At 45.3% G+C, this 18086-nt stretch overlaps 1 protein-coding gene across 2 annotated transcripts in view; it reads left to right on the top strand.

Annotated features, from left to right (window-relative positions):
• KLHL18 (kelch like family member 18) overlaps positions 1-18086 on the top strand; it is a 45167-nt gene that overhangs the window by 11497 nt on the left and 15584 nt on the right. For both annotated transcript variants that reach the window (XM_053409402.1, XM_053409401.1), the window contains exons 2-4: positions 8335-8465; positions 10120-10260; positions 16484-16682. In XM_053409402.1, coding sequence (XP_053265377.1) covers positions 8335-8465; positions 10120-10260; positions 16484-16682 — 471 coding nt within the window. The remainder of the gene's footprint in view (positions 1-8334; positions 8466-10119; positions 10261-16483; positions 16683-18086) is intronic.

Raw genomic sequence — 18086 nt, 5'->3', positions numbered from 1 at the left:
TACAGGGGTTTATAAGCGTTGGCTTAGTTTACTAGCTGGACAATATTTGTGGCAGTTTCTGGATATTGCTGTTTCAGGTGTCAGATTTGTGCCTCTGTGTCCCATAACACACGTAGGGCTGCCTTTGAAGACGGTTCGGAAACCGTCGGCAGAATTCGTCAGCCAGGTTGCTGACCGGGGCAAGACGGTTTGAGCATATTACACCAATCCGGACCCAACTGCACTGGCTGCCCATTAGTTTCCGGGCCCAATTCAAAGTGCTGCTTTATAAAGCCTTAAACAACTCAGGACCGTGATCCCTCCAAGACAGCCTCTCTCTATATGCACTGACCCAGACCCTGAGGTCATCATCTAAGGCCCTCCTTTGTGTGCCTCCTCTAAAAGAGGTCCAGAGGGTGGCAACACGAGAACGGGGCCTTTTCTTCAGTGGCTCCCCTTCTGTGGAATTCTCTTCCCAGGGAGGTACGTCTGGTGCCTTCATTATTCACCTTTAGGCACCAGGCAAAGACGTTCCTCTTTAAGCAAGCCTTGGGCTGATTGGCACCTGGAGCGCTTGTAAATGTGTTGTGGGTGAGGGGATCATCAGTTTGTTTTTGTTCTTATTTTTATTATGCATTTTGTGATTTTTTTATATTGTACTTTTATGTTGTGAACTATGAGATCTTTGGGTATAGGGTGGTATACAAATTTAATAATAAAACAACAACAACAACAATATAATGTGAAGACTGGACACGGGTGGTGCTGTGGGTTAAACCACAGAGCCTAGGGCTTGCCGATCAGAAGGTCGGTGGTTCGAATCCCCGCGACGGGGTGAGCTTCCGTTGCTCGGTCCCTGCTCCTGCCAACCTAGCAGTTCAAAAGCACGTCAAAGTGGAAGCAGATAAATAGGTACCACTCTGGCGGGAAGGTAAACGGCGTTTCCGTGCGCTGCTCTGGGTTGCCAGAAGCGGCTTAGTCATGCTGGCCACATGACCCGGAAGCTGTACTCCTGCTCCCTTGGCCAATAAAGTGAGATGAGCACCGCAACCCCAGAGTCATCCGCGACTGGACCTAATGGTCAGGGGTCCCTTTAGCTTTAATGTGAAGACTGCAGAAGAGCATTGTTGGCAAATGAGAGCATATATCTCATTGGAAGACAGAGCAGGTGAATGAGCCTGTGAAATTGTGGCTGATATTTTTAGGTCCTGTAATAGTGTAGTCTGAGTAGAGACGGGGAAGAAATTGGCACCTGGGCTTGTTTCAGAGGTTTGTCCCTGTATTTGTATCTATGTTAGGTACAGTGGTGCCTCGCAAGACGAAAAGAATCCGTTCCGCCATTCTCTTCGTCTAGCGGTTTTTTCGTCTTGCGAAGCAACCCTATTAGCGGCTAAGCGGCTTAGCGCTATTAGCGGTTTAGCGGCTTAGCGGCTATTAAAGGATTAGTGGCTAAGCTGCTAAAAGGCTATTAGCGGCTTAGCGGCTTAGAAAAAGAGGGGGGAAAGCGGGGGGGGGAATCGCAAGACTAGCAAGACGTTTCGTCTTGCGAAGCAAGCCCATAGGGAAAATCGTCTTGCGAAGCAACTCAGAAACGGAAAACCCTTTCGTCTAGCGGGTTTTCCGTCTTGCGAGGCATTCGTCTTGCGGGGCACCACTGTATTGTCTTGCTGCTGTACATTGAGTCAAACCATTGGTTCATCTCAGTGTTGTCAACACTGACTCTCCCCACCCCAGAGCAGCTCTCCAGGCTTTCAAGCCGTATCTGGAGGTGCCAGGGATTCAACCCAGGGTTCTTCTGTGAGCCAAGCTCATATTCTGCTGCTGAGCTGTGGCCTTCCTCCGAGCCGATATTTGCCCCGTTCATCTCTGCCCATATTCTGCAGACAGCAGCAAGGAGCTTTACAACATACTGTTCCGGAATTGCTTTATCGGACTAGCAATACATTTTATTAAACACACCCAGATGGCACTCACAAGCGAGCTTTCCATCACAGATGCTGAAAATAGCACGTTGGCACAAATGTTTCTGCATGGAATGTTAATGAAATGCTCGTATGTCAACAGTAGGTTTGAGATCCTGCTATAGGTTATTTCCTGGTGCCAGTCAATCTGAAGTTTGTTCTCTTCAGCACTGTGGTGGCAGTAGCTCTCAACATGTAAAAAAAGAGGCTTTTCCTGGGGGCTCGCTCTGCAATCTGCTACAGATGGCTTGGGCACCTTGCCAAACCTCTTATTTTTCCTGCCATCATCTTGGAATGTGTGTTTGATAAAACCAGGGAAGAGAAGTGGATTCTGAGCTCACCTGAACTGAGTAGCTTCGACTGGAACTGAACCGTCCTGGCCACATACAGTGGTGCCTCGCAAGATGAAAATAATCCGTTCCGCGAGTCTCTTCGTCTAGCGGTTTTTTCGTCTTGCGAAGCAACCCTATTAGAGGTTTAGCGGCTTAGCGGCTATTAAAGGCTTAGCGGCTAAAAGGCTATTAGCGGCTTAGCGGCTTAGAAAATGGGGGGGGAGCGAAAAAATCGCAAGACTCGCAAGACGTTTTCGTCTTGCAAAGCAAGCCCATAGGGAAAATCGTCTTGCGAAGCGCATCGAAAAACGGAAAACCCTTTCGTCTAGCGGGTTTTTCGTCTTGCGAGGCATTCGTCTTGCGGGGCACCACTGTACCTTTTCCCCACTTTCCCCCATTGCTCACCCCACTGCTTGTGTTTATACATCAGCACAACTTGGCATCCTTTGCGCCTAAGAATGTGGGCACAGGTGGTGCCAAAGATTTTGCTCAGAGCAAACCCTAGAGAATATTGTTTTGACTGAGAGAGAAAGGTGCAAATCCAAGCCTTAGCGCTTCCCACTCGGAGCTGACATAAGAAATGTTCAGGCTAGAGAGTAACGCTCATGACTCGAGCTTTCCCTTCTTACACCATCCTTCATCCCACCACAATTAGGTGTAACGCCTTCTGAGGATGTTGAGTCCTACAGCCACATGAAAGAGGCGTTCATCCATGGGTACCAAACCGTAGCAAAAAGCTCTCAACTGAATCAACAACAACAAACAACAGCTACTATCTTTATTACGGTCCAGAGACTCAACAAAACATTACAAATCAATACACAGCTCATACAGCCTACCTCCAGGTTAATCAAACATTTTGTTTAGAATATAGGGCTCATTTGTTCTTGCAACCACCGATAAAAACTTTGCCACTGCCAACGTTCTAGCTTTTGTCCGGTCTTCCAGTAGGAACCTGACATAGTGAGCCTCTGACTTTCCCGGGAAAGGCACCAGCAAGGGTAGTACTGTATCAGTTCAGCCCTGGCCTGCTCATACTTCGCACATTGTAACAAAATATTATTTATGGAATCGATGTCTTGAGCACACGAGCAAAGTCTGTCCTGGGAGGGAACTCCTCTCAACCTACCATCCAGCACTGCAGAGGGGAAGACATTCAGTCTGGCTTTGGTGAAAAGCCTTCGATAGTTAGGTACTGTCAAGTTTTTGATGTAAGATGTTAACTCGAAGACATACCCATATTGAACTCCTGCTGCCAGCGGGCTACAGACTGCGTGTGACCAAGATCGCAAGTCACTGTGTGCATTGTCCCATAATCTTTGCTTTAAAACCTTTTGGGCGCCTTCATAGCCCAGGTAATACAGTTGGGGGGAGACAGACCAATAGAGGTGGCTTTTTTTAGCCATGGTTTTCTGCCATTTGCTGACAAATTCCTCATTGGTCCTCACAACTGAATCACTTGTGCTTACGGCAGAACTTCTTGCAGTCTCGTTGTTCTTGCATTACATTAAATTCCTGAAGCTCGGAGTATCTGCTATATGCATAGACTGATTCCCACTATTCCTTGCACTGCTTGGATGCATTCATATTCAGCTGTTGCCTGCTGCTTTCTGCTATCTCTTCCCAGCTAAAGATTTCTTGTTCTCTAACAGTTGGGGAAGAGATGCGGGTGGTGCTGTGGTCTAAACCACTGAGCCTAGGGCTTGCCGATCAGAAGGTCGGCGGTTCGAATCCCCATGACGGGGTGAGCTCCCGTTACTCGGTCCCAGCTCCTGCCAACCTAGCAGTTCGAAAGCACGCCAGTGCAAGTAGATAAATAGGTACCACTCCGGCAGGAAGGTAAACGGCATTTCCATGTACAGCTCTGGTTTCGTCAGAAGCGGCTTAGTCATGCTGGCCACATAACCCGGAAAAACTGTCTGCTGACAAACATCGGCTCCCTCGGCCAGTAAAGCCAGATGAGCGCCGCAACCCCAGAGTCATTTGCGACTGGACTTAACTGTCAGGGGTCCTTTACCTTTTTAAACAGTTGGGGAACTGCCACCCCCATGGGCCTGGTGTAGCCCACAGTGGCTTAGAATTTGACCTGCGACCCTTCTTAGCCCTATGTGACTATATCTATCTACATTTTTTATTCGATTTTCAAAAATAGAGAAAGAAAAAGAAACGAAAGAACATAAACATACATCAAATAACCATACAAAATCCTCATAGCGAGATTACTCTGAATCTCCTGACTTCCCTCCATCCCATCCCAGGGTCCTCTTGATTCTATTTTCAACTGCATATCAATACTTCTCCATTTTTTCCATCTTCCTAAGTTATCTATATTATCTATTGGCTTACAAGTGTGTTTAAAATCCTGCTAATGTTTTGACCTGTTTGCAGTGATTTTGTATATAACATTATAAACATTTCCCGTTCTTTTTAAAATTTCTTGTCTTCTTGATTCCTGAGCTTCCCAGTTAATTTTGCCATTTCGGAATAGACCATTGTCTTGGTTTGCCATTCTTCTCTGGTCGGGGTTGTCTCTTCCTTCCATCTCTGGGCTAGCAGCATCCGAGCGGCCGTTGTAGCATACATGAACAGTTTTTTGGTATCTTGGTACCTGTAATTCCTAATAAAAAAAGCTTCTGGTTTTTTCAAACAAAGGTTATTTTAAACATTTTTTATATATCATTTCCCAGCCCTATGTGACAATTTGTTGTTGTTGTTGAGTCGTTTAGTCGTGTCTGACTCTTCGTGACCCCCTGGACCAGAGCACGCCAGGCACTCCTGTCTTCCACTGCCTCCCACAGTTTGGTCAAACTCATGCTGGTAGCTTCCAGAACACTGTCCAACCATCTCGTCCTCTGTCGTCCCCTTCTCCTTCTATTTGCCAGGAGGTGATGGGCCCAGTGGCCATGATCTTGGTTTTTTTGATGTTGAGCTTCAGACCATATTTTGCACTCTCCTCTTTCACCCTCATTAAAAGGTTCTTTAATTCCTCCTCATTTTCTGCCATCAAGGTTGTGTCATCTGCATATCTGAGGTTGTTGATTTTTCTTCCAGCAATCTTAATTCTGGTTTGGGATTCATCCAGCCCAGCCTTTCGCATGATGAATTCTGCATATAAGTTAAATAAGCAGGGAGACAATATACAGCCTTGCCGTGCTCCTTCCCCAATTTTGAACCAATCAATTGTTCCATATCCAGTTCTAACTGTAGCATCTTGTCCCACATAGAGATTTCGCAGGAGACAGATGAGGTGATCAGGCACTCCCATTTCTTTAAGAACTTGCCGTAGTTTGCTGGGGTCAACACAGTCAAAGGCTTTTGCATAGTCAATGAAGCCGAAGTAGATGTCTTTCTAGCTTTCTCCATAATCCAGCGCATATTTGCAATTTGGTCTCTGGTTCCTCTGCCCCTTCTAAATCCAGCTTGCACTTCTGGGAGTTCTCGGTCCACATACTGCTTAAGCCTGCCTTGTGGACTTTTAAGTATAACCTTGCTAGCGTGTGAAATGAGTGCAATTGTGCGGTAGTTGGAGCATTCTTTAGCACTGCCCTTCTTTGGGATTGGGATGTAGACTGATCTTCTCCAATCCTCTGGCCACTGCTGAGTTTTCCAAACTTGCTGGCATATTGAGTGTAGCACCTTAACAGCATCTATCATATCGTAAAAGGGGTTTGTTGTTGTTTAGTCGTTTAGTCGTGTGGAGTTGAATAAATCCTCTCCATATGCTAAGATCCCCTTTAAGCTTAATTGCACAGTGGGGTATTTTTAGTAAGGAGAGAAGGGGAGAAAATCTAGGGGGAAGAAAAAGGAAGTGGCAGAAAGCATTGTGAGAATTCTGGCTCCTCCTTCTTAGCTTAACATCTTCCCACGACACTCTCCAGCCACATTCATCCTTGGTAGCCAGGACCCAAGGGGATTTTCCCCATCCGATGCTGTTTCGGTTGGTGCTCTCATGAAAGACGGAGACCCAGCAGTGCCCAACTTAATAATAATAATAATAATAATAATAATAATAATAATAATAATAATGTGGTACCTCGGGTTAAGTACTTAATTCGTTCCGGAGGTCCATTCTTAACCTGAAACTGTTCTTAACCTGAAGCACCACTTTAGCTAATGGGGCCTCCTGCCACTGTGCCGCCGGAGCACCATTTCTGTTCTCATCCTGAAGCAAATTTCTTAACCTGAAGCACTATTTCTGGGTTAGCGGAGTCTGCAACCTGAAGCGTATGTAACCCGAGGTACCACAGTAATTTATTATTTATACCCCGCCCATCTGACTGGGTTTCCCCAGCCACTCTGGGCGGCTTCCAAAAAAATATTAAAATACTGTAATACATCAAACATTAAAAGCTTCCCTAAACAGGGCTGCCTTCAGATGTCTTCTAAAAGTCTGGTAGTTGCTGTTCTCTTTGACATCTGGTTTGACAACTTGCCCTTAGGTACACAGGGATCCGGTTGGGAGATCTTGCTCCTGACTTCGAGGCTCAAGTGCCGGTCGGGTGTCTCCCACAGAGAACCTTTTTGGATTCTAAAGGCAGTGTTCCAGCCATGTTCAAATGTGGCCCTCGAAAACCACAGGCAGAATGTTACCCTGGCTCTGTTCAGAATCAGACGTGGGAATCTAGGCTAGTAAGTGATCGGCATCATGTGTGCCTAACTTCATTTCCGGGCAAAGATTTTAATTTGCATCCTTTTGGTTTTCATCAGCAGTGTTTGCTGGTTCTCCTTTTCTTTTTCCTTTTTAAGGGAATGCTGGAACCTGGTTGCTGGTTGCAGTGGCTCAAGGGAAACACACAGACGGCTACTTGCCATGTGATCTAACGTGTGGGTTAGGCACAGTTATCTCGTTTTATCTGCCCAGCCTCCTCCCGTGGGGTTTTCTCAGTTTCCATAAAAGACCTTTTATGTATTTATAATATGCCTATGATATGGCTATGATATGCCAACATGTCAGATGCAAGTAGATTCTGTGTCTGTGGGGAACAGGAAACTGAGGGTGTGTCTACTGTTATAGCTGCCATATCTGTGTTTCTCCCTGAGAGAAGGAACACCACTGCTTGTGGGATTTTCAGAAGAATCTGATTAAGAGACAGTAGATTGCGCTGAGTAATTCTAATCGTAAAAGTACTGAATAGGTTATTGCTAAGGTGGCCGTTCTAGTTTCATAGAAGCTTAGGTTGTTGTGGATTCTGCTTGTGTGTATACACACAGGGATAGCTTAACGTGCCAAAACCTCCAGATGTTTTGGACTACAACTCCCATCAACCTCAGCCAGCAGGCTCATGGGAGTTGTAGTCCGGCAACATAGGGAGGGCACTGTGCTGGCTGTCCCTGCGGTACTGCAGCCTCCCCCAAATCTCCTTGGAATACAACTCCCCTCCTTCCCAGCCAACATGGCTGTGCTGGCAGAGGTTGATGGGAGTTGTAGTCCAGTGCGTCAGAAAGGATGCTGTAAGCATAAGCTTTCTTGTTTTATTTATTTATTTTTACATTTTTTATTGAACAAGCAGAGTCTTAAAATACCTGCAATACCAGCAAACAAACATAGAAATTATGGAGAGCATACATACAAAAGAACGAAAAGAAAGCAAGAAAAGAAAAAGAGATGGGGGAGAAAAGAAAAAAGAAAGAAGAATAAAATTATGAATAGAGTAAAGAAAATAGTAATATCTCATATATTTCAGTCCACAAAGAAAAGAAACTTCCGACTATACCCATGGTACTAATTTTCAAATAAACTATTATTTACACAGTTACACAACGTTGTTTTTTCGTTACCTTAATTTAACTTTATCTAACATGTACTTTGTATTACAAGGCTCATTCAATATCTGCCTGAAAACTTTTACTATTGCAGTACCCTTTGAGTAAGCATTCTCATTTTAGACCCGCCCTTGTGCTGGCAGCCTATCAGATTAAATATAAGGAAGATACCGACTTTTCCCATTGGTCTGGCTAGCCCTGTACTGGCCAACTAGTGGACTAGTATCCCATTCTGAAATGGCACATTTCCCCTTGGAACCAAATAGCCGATGTCTCTTCCCTTCTCTTTTACTGCACAGGTCGGGGACCACAAATTCAGCGCCCACCGGATTGTCTTGGCGGCCTCCATCCCTTACTTCCACGCCATGTTTACAAACGACATGATGGAGTGCAAGCAAGATGAAATTGTCATGCAGGGCATGGATCCAAGGTATCCATGGGGCGTTCCTTTTGGGGGTGCAGCAGCTTAGAAACACTGAAAAAGGGAACTTACCCTTCCCAGTTGTGGAAAAAGGTCACCCCCGAAATGAAAAATCGGAATCTCCATTTACTTCTCAATGAAAATGACTTCAAGAACTTGTCAGAAATATTGAAACCTTACCAAAAAAAACACACATTGCTGGTACAGTCATACCTCGGGTTGAATGTGCTTCGGGATGAGCGCGTTTGAGTTGTGCTCCACGGTAACCTGGAAGTAACGGAGCGCGTTACTTCCAGGTTTCGCCGCTTGCGCGTGCGCAGACGCTCAAAATGACGTCATGCGCAGAAGCGCCGAAACGTGACCCGCGCACATGCAGACACGTGGACACGGGTTACGTTTGCTTCTAGAGGTACCACTGTATCGGAGAATTGCTTGAAGCAGGAGCCATCCTTACTCCAGATACCAAGAAATAATCAGCGCTCAGAACACGCAATCAAAGTGATGTGGGAACTTTATGGTGCTTGTAACCAAGACAAACCACAACCTCCATTTATTCTAAACAATAAGAAGTGCTATACAGAGTACAGTGGTACCTCGCAAGACGAATGCCTCGCAAGACAAAAAACTCGCTAGACGAAAGGGTTTTTTGTTTTTTGAGCTGCTTCGCAAGATGATTTTCCCTATGGGCTTGCTTCGCAAGACAGAAACGTCTTGCAAGTTTGTTTCCTTTTTCTTAACACCGTTAATACAGTTGCGACTTGACTTCGAGGAGCAACTCATAGAACGCGGTGTGGTAGCCTTTTTTGAGGTTTTTTAAAGACTTTTCCAAAACTTTCCCAACACCGTGCTTCGCAAGACGAAAAAAATCGCAAGACGACAAAACTTGCGGAACGAATTTATTTTGTCTTGCGAGGCACCACTGTACAAAACATAATTACAGTGCTACCTTGGGTTAAGGACTTAATTCGTTCCGGAGGTCCGTTCTTAACCTGAAACTGTTCTTAACCTGAAGCACCACTTTAGCTAATGGGGCCTCCTGCTGCCGCTGTGCTGCCGGAGCACGATTTCTGTTCTCATCCTGAAGCAAAGTTCTTAACCCGAGGTACTATTTCTGGGTTAGCGGAGTCTGTAACCTGAAGCGTCTGTAACCCGAGGTACCACTGTACTAGAAAATTTGTAACCTCTGGTTTTCCTGCATTATGATCCATAATTATAATCATTACATAATTCATTATACAGTTACAAAAAAAGTTTTATTGATTTCTGGGTGAGTTTTTCTCCCCAAAACATTTGGAAACGGCAGTTCGTTCCTTTGCTTTTAGGCAAAAGTTCATCTAACTAAGCTACAGGAGCATGAGGTTGTAAAGATGTTATAACCTTAGTACGTCACAATTGCTGTTTTCCAGCTTATCTCTGCAATTCCAAGGACCAGAAGCGCAATGTTCTTGTTGCTGTTGAAGGCCTGGAATCCTTGGAATCTGACAAGGGCCTATCAATCAACACAGACCTTGCCCGGGGTTGAACGTTGTTGCCCCTCCCCACCGACCCTCACACACACACACACACACACACACACACACACACTTGTTTTGAAGCGGCTTATAAAGTCATGTGTGTGTTTACTCACAGCTCATGCTTTCCCATTCTTCTCTGGCCCGTTTAGCGCACTGGAAGCTCTGATCAACTTCGCCTACAATGGGCACTTGGCAATTGACCAGCAGAACGTCCAGTCCTTGCTGATGGGGGCAAGTTTCCTGCAACTGCAAAACATCAAGGATGCCTGTTGCTCATTCCTCAGAGAGAGGTGAGGGGTCTGGTTCCAGAGAATTTCGCTGCTATGACGCTGGGTGTGCTTTTTATTTCATTTTATTTTATTTTCAATTTTTTAATTGATTTTAACAGATAGAACATATAAAACATACAAAAGAAAGCACACTACAATACTACACAACAAAAGGAAAGAAAATACAGAAATAAAACCACATATTCTTTCTAAAGTTCATTTTAAATTTCATTATTAGCTGACTTCCTCGAATCCCCTCTAACTGAATTTCATTATATCTTTTTTAATAATTATTTTTATTAATTTTAACATATAAATTATAATGCATATCACAAAACTTCACCACTTATACAATCTTTTTTTGGACTTCCATCAGCACCTCTGATGATCCACCGTTTTAAGCACTTCTTATGCATTTCTTAAATTCATATTGCCTTTAATTATTCTTAACTAACCATCCTCCCCTTTATCTATTTTTGCAATAGTTCCAATAATTCACCTCACAGAACTTCTTACAATGAATTTCATTATATCACCTTGTAACAGTTCTCCAAAATCATCTTTCTACTACAGTTAACTCCTTCAATCTACTATCTTCATCTCTTTTCTTACTGACTTAGATCCATATTAATATACAACATCCTTATTCTAATCCTAGGCCTATTTGGTACTTTCAAGTATTTTCTACTTATCTTATATTACAATATTTATCTAAATCATCTTTAAATTTCTTCAAATCTTCTTGGTATTCCTCTTCTTTCTGATCACGGATTCATCTAGTCAGGTCTGCCAGCTCCAAAAACTCAACATCTTCATCTGCCATTCTTCTACCGTTAGTATTTCTTGAGATTTCCTTGAGGCAGGGTGTGCTTTGTGTGACTGTGTCCCTTATCCCAAGGCGGAATGGTAGGTGCATCAAGATTGCAGAGATTCCGTCCGGCCTTTGCAATCCAGACCGTGTGGCATGCTACAAAGCAGGAAGTGTGTGCAACGTAGAGATAGCTCCAGATACGGAAGTGAGGCAAAATCTTCCTTGCACAGACACACACCAGGGAAAACCCGGCTGGCAGCTAGCATTTCTGGGGGCCCGCTTTGAGAAGAGCGCAAGAACGGTGGTCCACCACCTCACTTGCCATTTCCTGAAAGCAAAATCTGCTGTTGCAGCAGGTATTGAATTTCCTGAAGGCAAAATCTGTTGCTGCAGCAGATACTGCCACTGTACCAGCCCCCAGGCACGGAAGAGGTGGTCTAAGGGGCCTGGGTGGTCTTCCCCCCTCCCAACCCCTAAGACAGGCGTAGGCAAACTCGGCCCTCCAGATATTTTGGGACTACAATTCCCATCATCCCTGACCACTGGTCCTGTTAGCTAGGGATGATGGGAGTTGTAGTCCCAAAACATCTGGCGGGCCGAGTTTGCCTATGCCTGCCCTAAGAAGTCTGTTGAAGGCATGGCAGTGGGGATTTAAAGATGTCTCCTATTTCAAAGCCTTCCCCCCAAGTTAACTTGAGTTGAGTCAAGAAACTTAAGAATACTTTGTTTGAGAGAACCACAGAGCCAGCTTAATACAAAGTTATACATTTCTGTATAATAATAATAATAATATTTTATTTATATCCCGCCCTCCCTAGCCAAAGCTGGGCTCAGAGCGGCTAACAACAGTAAAAATAGCATAGTTTACATAAAATCACGGTCAATTAATTGAAATCAGTTCAGAATCAAATTAATGGCAACCATTGGGCTAGAGTTCTATGAAGATTACAGAAGGAGAGAGGGGGTCAGACTGTGCCTTGGCCAAAGGCCTGGTGGAACAGCTCTGTCTTGCAGGCCCTGCGGAAAGATGTCAAGTCCCGCAGGGCCCTAGTCTCTTGTGACAGAGCGTTCCATCAGATTGGGGCCACGGCCAAAAAAGCCCTGGCTCTGGTTGAGGCCAGCCTAACCTCCCTGTGGCCCAGGAGCTCCAAGATGTTTTTGTATGAAGACCATAAGGTCCTCCGTGGGACATACCAGGAGAGGCGGTCCCTTAGGTACGAGAAAAAAAGAAAAAAGAAAAATCCACTTTCTTAGATTTATAAAATTCCATACCCCTCTGTCTTGACCTCCTCACATCCCCCTTTTTTGTGTTCCTCTTTATTCCAATCAAATTCAGCAAGTTCAAAACCTTATTTAAACCATACTTAATTTTATATTCTTCTAAATATTATGTCCCAATTTTTCAATTATTTTAGCCCATACCTCATCTTATATACTATGACATAATAATGTTCTGTTCATAACCCCTTGTCCTTTTTAACATTCTTCTTTTCATTCACATTTAACCAAATCACACAAACCCTGTTACCTTCACTTCCCACATCATATTAACACTCAAACATTTTGCAATGTTTTTGTAAAGAGTCCTTAAACTTTTTCCAGTCCTGTTCCATCAGTTCTTCTCCCAGGTCACGGATTCTGCCAGTCATTTCAGCATGTTATAAATACATATATAAAAATAATAATGATGATACATTTAAAGCTCGATGAGACTCAGCTCTTCTTATAAGTTGTTAGAATTGTCCTGTGCCAGCACCTTTGGATAGGTGCCCCATTGGGGTGAGCTGAGGAGGCTACTGGAAGATGGTTTCTCATGATCAAGTCCAAACAGTTGAGCTGCCTGGAAATCTCTCTTCACCATTTTGGAACTCCCCCTCCCTTTTTTTTAAAGAAAAGACCCCGGCTCAGGGGCTGACCAACCTTGGAACCAAAAGTAGTAGTAATAATAATAATAATAATAATAATAATAATAATAATAATTAATATTTATACCCCGCCCATCTGGCTGGGTTTCCCCAGCCACTCTGGGCAGCTTCCAGCAGAATATTAAAATACAATGATTCATCAAACATTAAAAGCTTCCCTAAACAGGGCTGCCTTCAGATGTCTTCTAAAAGTCCAATAGTTGTTTATCTTCTTGACATCTGATGGGAGGGCGTTCCACAGGGCGGGCACCACTACTGAGAAGGCTCTCTGCCTGCTTCCCTGTAACTTCACTTCCCATAGTGAGGGTACCACGAGAAGGCCGTCGGAGCTGGACCTCAGTGTCCGGGAAGAAGAAGAAGAAGAAGAATTTATATACCACCATTTATCAAAACATCCCAGGGTGGTGGGAGCTTTGTTGCATCTTAAAGACGAACTAATTTATTGTGGCATGGCAGTCTTGGACTACTTCACCAGAACTATGAAATGCTAATAAGTAGAACCAAGTGTAAAGGAACGTGGGTGGCACTGTGGGTTAAACCAGAGAGCCTAGGACTTGTCGATCAGAAGGTTGGCGGTTCGAATCCCCGTGACGAGGTGAGCTCCCATTGCTCGGTCCGTGCTCCTGCCAACCTAGCAGTATGAAAGCACGTCAAAGTGCAAGGAGATAAATAGGTACCACTCCGGCGGGAAGGTAAACGGTGTTTCCATGCACTACTCTGGTTCGCCAGAAGCATCTTAGTCATGCTGGCCACATGACCTGGAAGCTGTACGCCGGCTCCCTGGGCCAATAAAGCAAGATGAGTGCCGCAACCCCAGAGTCGGCCACAACTGGACCTAATGGTCCTTTACCTTTACCTAGAACCAAGTTTAGCTTACTCTAAAAAATATTTGGTGGCCAAGGTTACAGAGACGAATCCCTTTGATCTCTTTGATTTGATCTCTTTCCCCTTACTTAATTATTTTTAAATACTGACGATTCCTTTGCGGTGTTGCCTGGATGGCTTTAAAAGAGGATGAGACAAATGGACAGAGGATAAGGCTTTCTGTGGCTACTAGCCTTGATGACTGCGGTTAGAATCAGAATGAGCTACGATCAGGAGAATACTATTTCAAAAAGCAGGCGCCAAACAAAAGCCCAACCCTTAATTTGTCCACCAAATGCTTCTCCTGGGCATAGTCGGCCAATTGGTGCCAAAGAAGGATAGAACTTTTTTTATGTATGCAACAACAGCAGCAAGAATACTTATAGCAAAGCACTGGAAGACGCAAGATCTACCCACTCTGGAAGAATGGCAGACGAAGCTGATTGACTGTATGGGATTGGCAGAAATGACTGGCAGAATCCGCGACCAGGGAGAAGAGTCGGCAGAAGAAGATTGGAAGAAATTTAAGGACTATTTAAAGAAGTACTGTAACATTACTGAACTTTGAAGGGAGTTGGATTGAAATTAATGGTTTCTATCTGTTATGGTAAAAGAATATGGAAGAAATGTTTTTTCTTTTTCTCTTGTTTTAATAAGGTTTAAGTTACAATAATTTAAGAAGCTGAATAGAAAATAAGGGGTTAATTAAGTGCGAAGTTGGGAGATCAGTATTTGCTGGATAAATAATTTGATCTAGAAAACAAGAAGGGGAGGTTCGAGGAAGTCAAAGGACGATGGTTTGGAAACTAGGTTTTGAAAATTATGTGTTTTTAATATTGTCTTTTTTCTTTGTGCTTTTTTTCCCTCTTCTTTTTGTTTGCATAAAATGGAAAATTTTAATAAATATTTATTAAAAAAAGAAACCCTACAAATAATAATAATAATAATAATTTGTCCACCAAATGCAGTCTTCCATAGTAGCATTGCTCCTGGAATCTTTGGTGCCGTGTCCCAAAAGAGTGCATTTGTGGACAGGTTAAACAGCCAGGGTCCTTGATGCAGAAAGTGGATGCTGCCTTCCTAGGTTGTTCCCTTTCCCTTTAGAGGACGTTGCCTTCTTCTCAAGTTCACAGTAAGGCACAGTAAAGGCAGGGGCCCTATCCACTTCCTTGTCCATCTGCGTCTAGGGCAAAGGTAGAGTGACCTAGAAGAGGAAATTGCTGAGCAGTCTGGGTTTATAGCTTTTGGACTTGTTTCACTGGAGAGAATGCCTGGCCGAAGCTTCTGTGGAATGCTGCCCTGTAACTTGGGCTGGGTCAAAAGACATGCACACTTGTTGTCAGTTCATCAGAAAAGGAGAATTTGAAATATCTGTGGCCTGCCAAGAAGTCATTCTCTCCCCCCCTCCCTTCCACTCATACCATTTGAGTTAAGCCACATCGTTGACGTGCCTCTAGTTACAGGTCAGAGGACCGGGTGCGCCTGCAGCCAGCTGGGCTGTTCCGCTGCTACCCGTATTGCTTGATTTCTCTCTCCCTCTCCCTGATGCAGTTGTAAATAAGTGCTTCAATAGAAGAGAGGACTGTAAACTTCACGTCAAAGCCTGCTTTGGGTAATCTTTTAGATGGGTGAAGAGGAACCTTCTTTCTGTTGGCCGGGAGGTGGGGGCTGTAGCTAGCCATGGTCAAAGACAGGTTCCAGGTGTCAAATCAAAGAGCCAGCTACCGTATTTTTCGCTCTATGGGACGCACCCGATCGTAGGACGCACCTAGTTTTAGAGGGGGAGAACAAGAAAAAAAATTCTCTCCCTCTCTGCACAGCGACCCTTCAGCGAAGCGGCAGGAGGAATGGAGCCCCTTCCATTTCTCCTCCCGCTTTGCTGAAGGGGCGCTGCGCAGAGAGGGAAAGCTGTGCAGCGCCTCTCCAGCAAAGCAACACCGACACCTCTTGCTCTCCTGGCTTCAGCAAAAGCAACGCGAAGCCTCCAGAGCGCAGCAGGACCGCTCCCGCTGTGCTCCGGAGGCTTCGCATTGCTATCGCTGAAGCCATGGATCCTGCATTCACTCCATAAGACGCGCACACATTTCCCCTTAATTTTTGGAGGAGGAAAAGTGCGTCTTATAGAGCGAAAAATACGATATATAGATTTCCAGAAAAGGAAAGGGAAAAACCGGTGGCTTTGCCAGTATAAGATATGCACACACTCTGCCAAAAATGTTTCCCCTGAAAGAGACGAAAACCTCAGGTAAAAGCAGGCTGCTAAGTAGGGATTTTATTTTATTAGATTCACCATACTTTTCCGACTATAAGACACCCCCTATTTTGTTGTTTAGCCGTGTCCGACTCTTCGTGACCCCATGGACCAGAGCACACCAGGCACCTGAACACACCCCAGGGTCAGCGTGACTGTGTGAAACAGGGTTTCCCAAACTTTGCTGGTTTTGGACTACAATTCCCATCATCCCTGACCGCTGGTCCTGCTAGCTAGGGATGATGGGAGTTGTAGTCCAAAAACAGCTGGAGACCCCGGATTTGGAAAATCCTGTTCTAGAGGGTGACAGGGTGTTGGGGACTAGCTTTTGCGTAGGTCAGAGACTTTATTAGCTGTTCAACTCTCCCATATTCATCTGCACCATCTTTAAAGGCTTCACCCAAAAAACTGCCTGGGCGTGCGCCAGTTTGCCGAAACTATGATGTGTGCCGTACTCTACGATGCTGCCAACAGCTTCATCCACCAGCACTTTGTGGAGGTTTCTGTGTGCGAAGAGTTCCTGGCCTTGCCCTTGGAAGACGTCCTGGAGCTGGTCTCGAGGGATGAGCTCAACGTTAAGTTAGAGGAGCAGGTAGGTGCCTCCGAGGTCCCAAGGTGTGTTGGTTGCTCATCGCAAGGTTTGCCTTCCACCTTTCTGCTTGAAAGCCAAAAGAGCTCGTGACATCTAGCAGGTTAAAATAAAGGCCAGTTACAGTACAGGACAAGCGTAAAGAAAACCAGCACCGTAGTTGCAAAGTGGTAACAAGGAAGGGGGCAAGCGAAACCACCCAGTCGCAGGCCGAAAGCCTCTCAATGGCAAAAAGTATTCAAGAGATAGCAGGAAGCAAGTGAAAGGTGAGTTCCACACACCCTTCCCTTGAGAGCTGCAATAGAAAAGGTTTATCTTATTTCCGGGGGATGCGGGTGGCGCTGTGGTCTAAACCACAGAGGCTAGGGCTTGCTGATTGGAAGGTCGGCGGTTCGAATTCCCACGACGGGGCGAGCCCCCGTTGCTCAGTCCCTGCTCCTGCCCACCTAGCAGCTCAAAAGCACGCCAGTGCAAGTAGATAAATAGGTATCGCTCCGGCGGGAAGGTAAACGGCGTTTCCGTGCGCTGCTCTGGTTCGCCAGAAGCGGCTTAGTCATGCTGGACCCGGAAGCTGTACGCCGGCTCCCAATTAAGTGAGATGAGCGCCACAACCCCAGAGTCATCCGCAACTGGACCTAACGGTCAGGGGTCCCTTTACCTTTATCTTATTTCCACTGATGGTAACTTCAGACGACCACCCTGCCAGCTTCCTAGGTCCAAGTGCAGAGAACCTTCTTGTGCGGGAAGAAAAGGCCAGGTCATCTCGGTGGCCAACCAAATATCGCTTGGTGGCTCCCTCTGCGGTGTGGCCTCCCCGGCATCACTTGCCACACACCACCATCAGATAAAATGCCACCCTTTTATCTATGTCGCTCTTTGGCATGGTGCTTTTGATGACCGCAAGCTGACCTTAGCACTGCAAATCTTGAAGGAGAGTAAGTTGAGTGATCCTTCTGCCCATAAGTCATGGGCTCAACCGCTGATCTCCGCGCTAAGGCAGCTGTGAATTATTTGTGTCTCAAGAGTGGACTTGTCGAAGGGCTATCCTAGCGAGGACAGATGTTTTTATGGGGGTAGATTATCGGGGATGAAGTGGGTGCGGCAGCCACAGAGGAAGTGCCTAGATAAGTCGTTTATGTAAGTGGAGGAATTTAGAGCGGTTGTGGGAGCCCAGGGGCAAGTTAACCCTAGGGGTTAACTTCCCGGTCTTCCCCTGCTTAAATGTATATTGTTAAAGTCTTTGTGGCTTAGGGCCCTCGTATCTACAGGACCGCCTCTCCTAGTCTGCCCCGCAGAGGACCTTAAGGTCCATAAATAACCATAGTTTAGAGGTCCCGGGCCCTAAGGAACCTCCACCAGGGCCAGGGCCTTTTCAGTGATGGCTCCGACCTGGTGGAATGCTCTGTC

This window comes from Podarcis raffonei, chromosome 12 (genome assembly GCF_027172205.1).
Source record: "Podarcis raffonei isolate rPodRaf1 chromosome 12, rPodRaf1.pri, whole genome shotgun sequence".
Lineage (NCBI taxonomy): Eukaryota > Metazoa > Chordata > Lepidosauria > Squamata > Lacertidae > Podarcis > Podarcis raffonei.
Note: the sequence above shows the minus strand (reverse complement) of the source record. Positions and strands in the feature narration are given on the sequence as shown.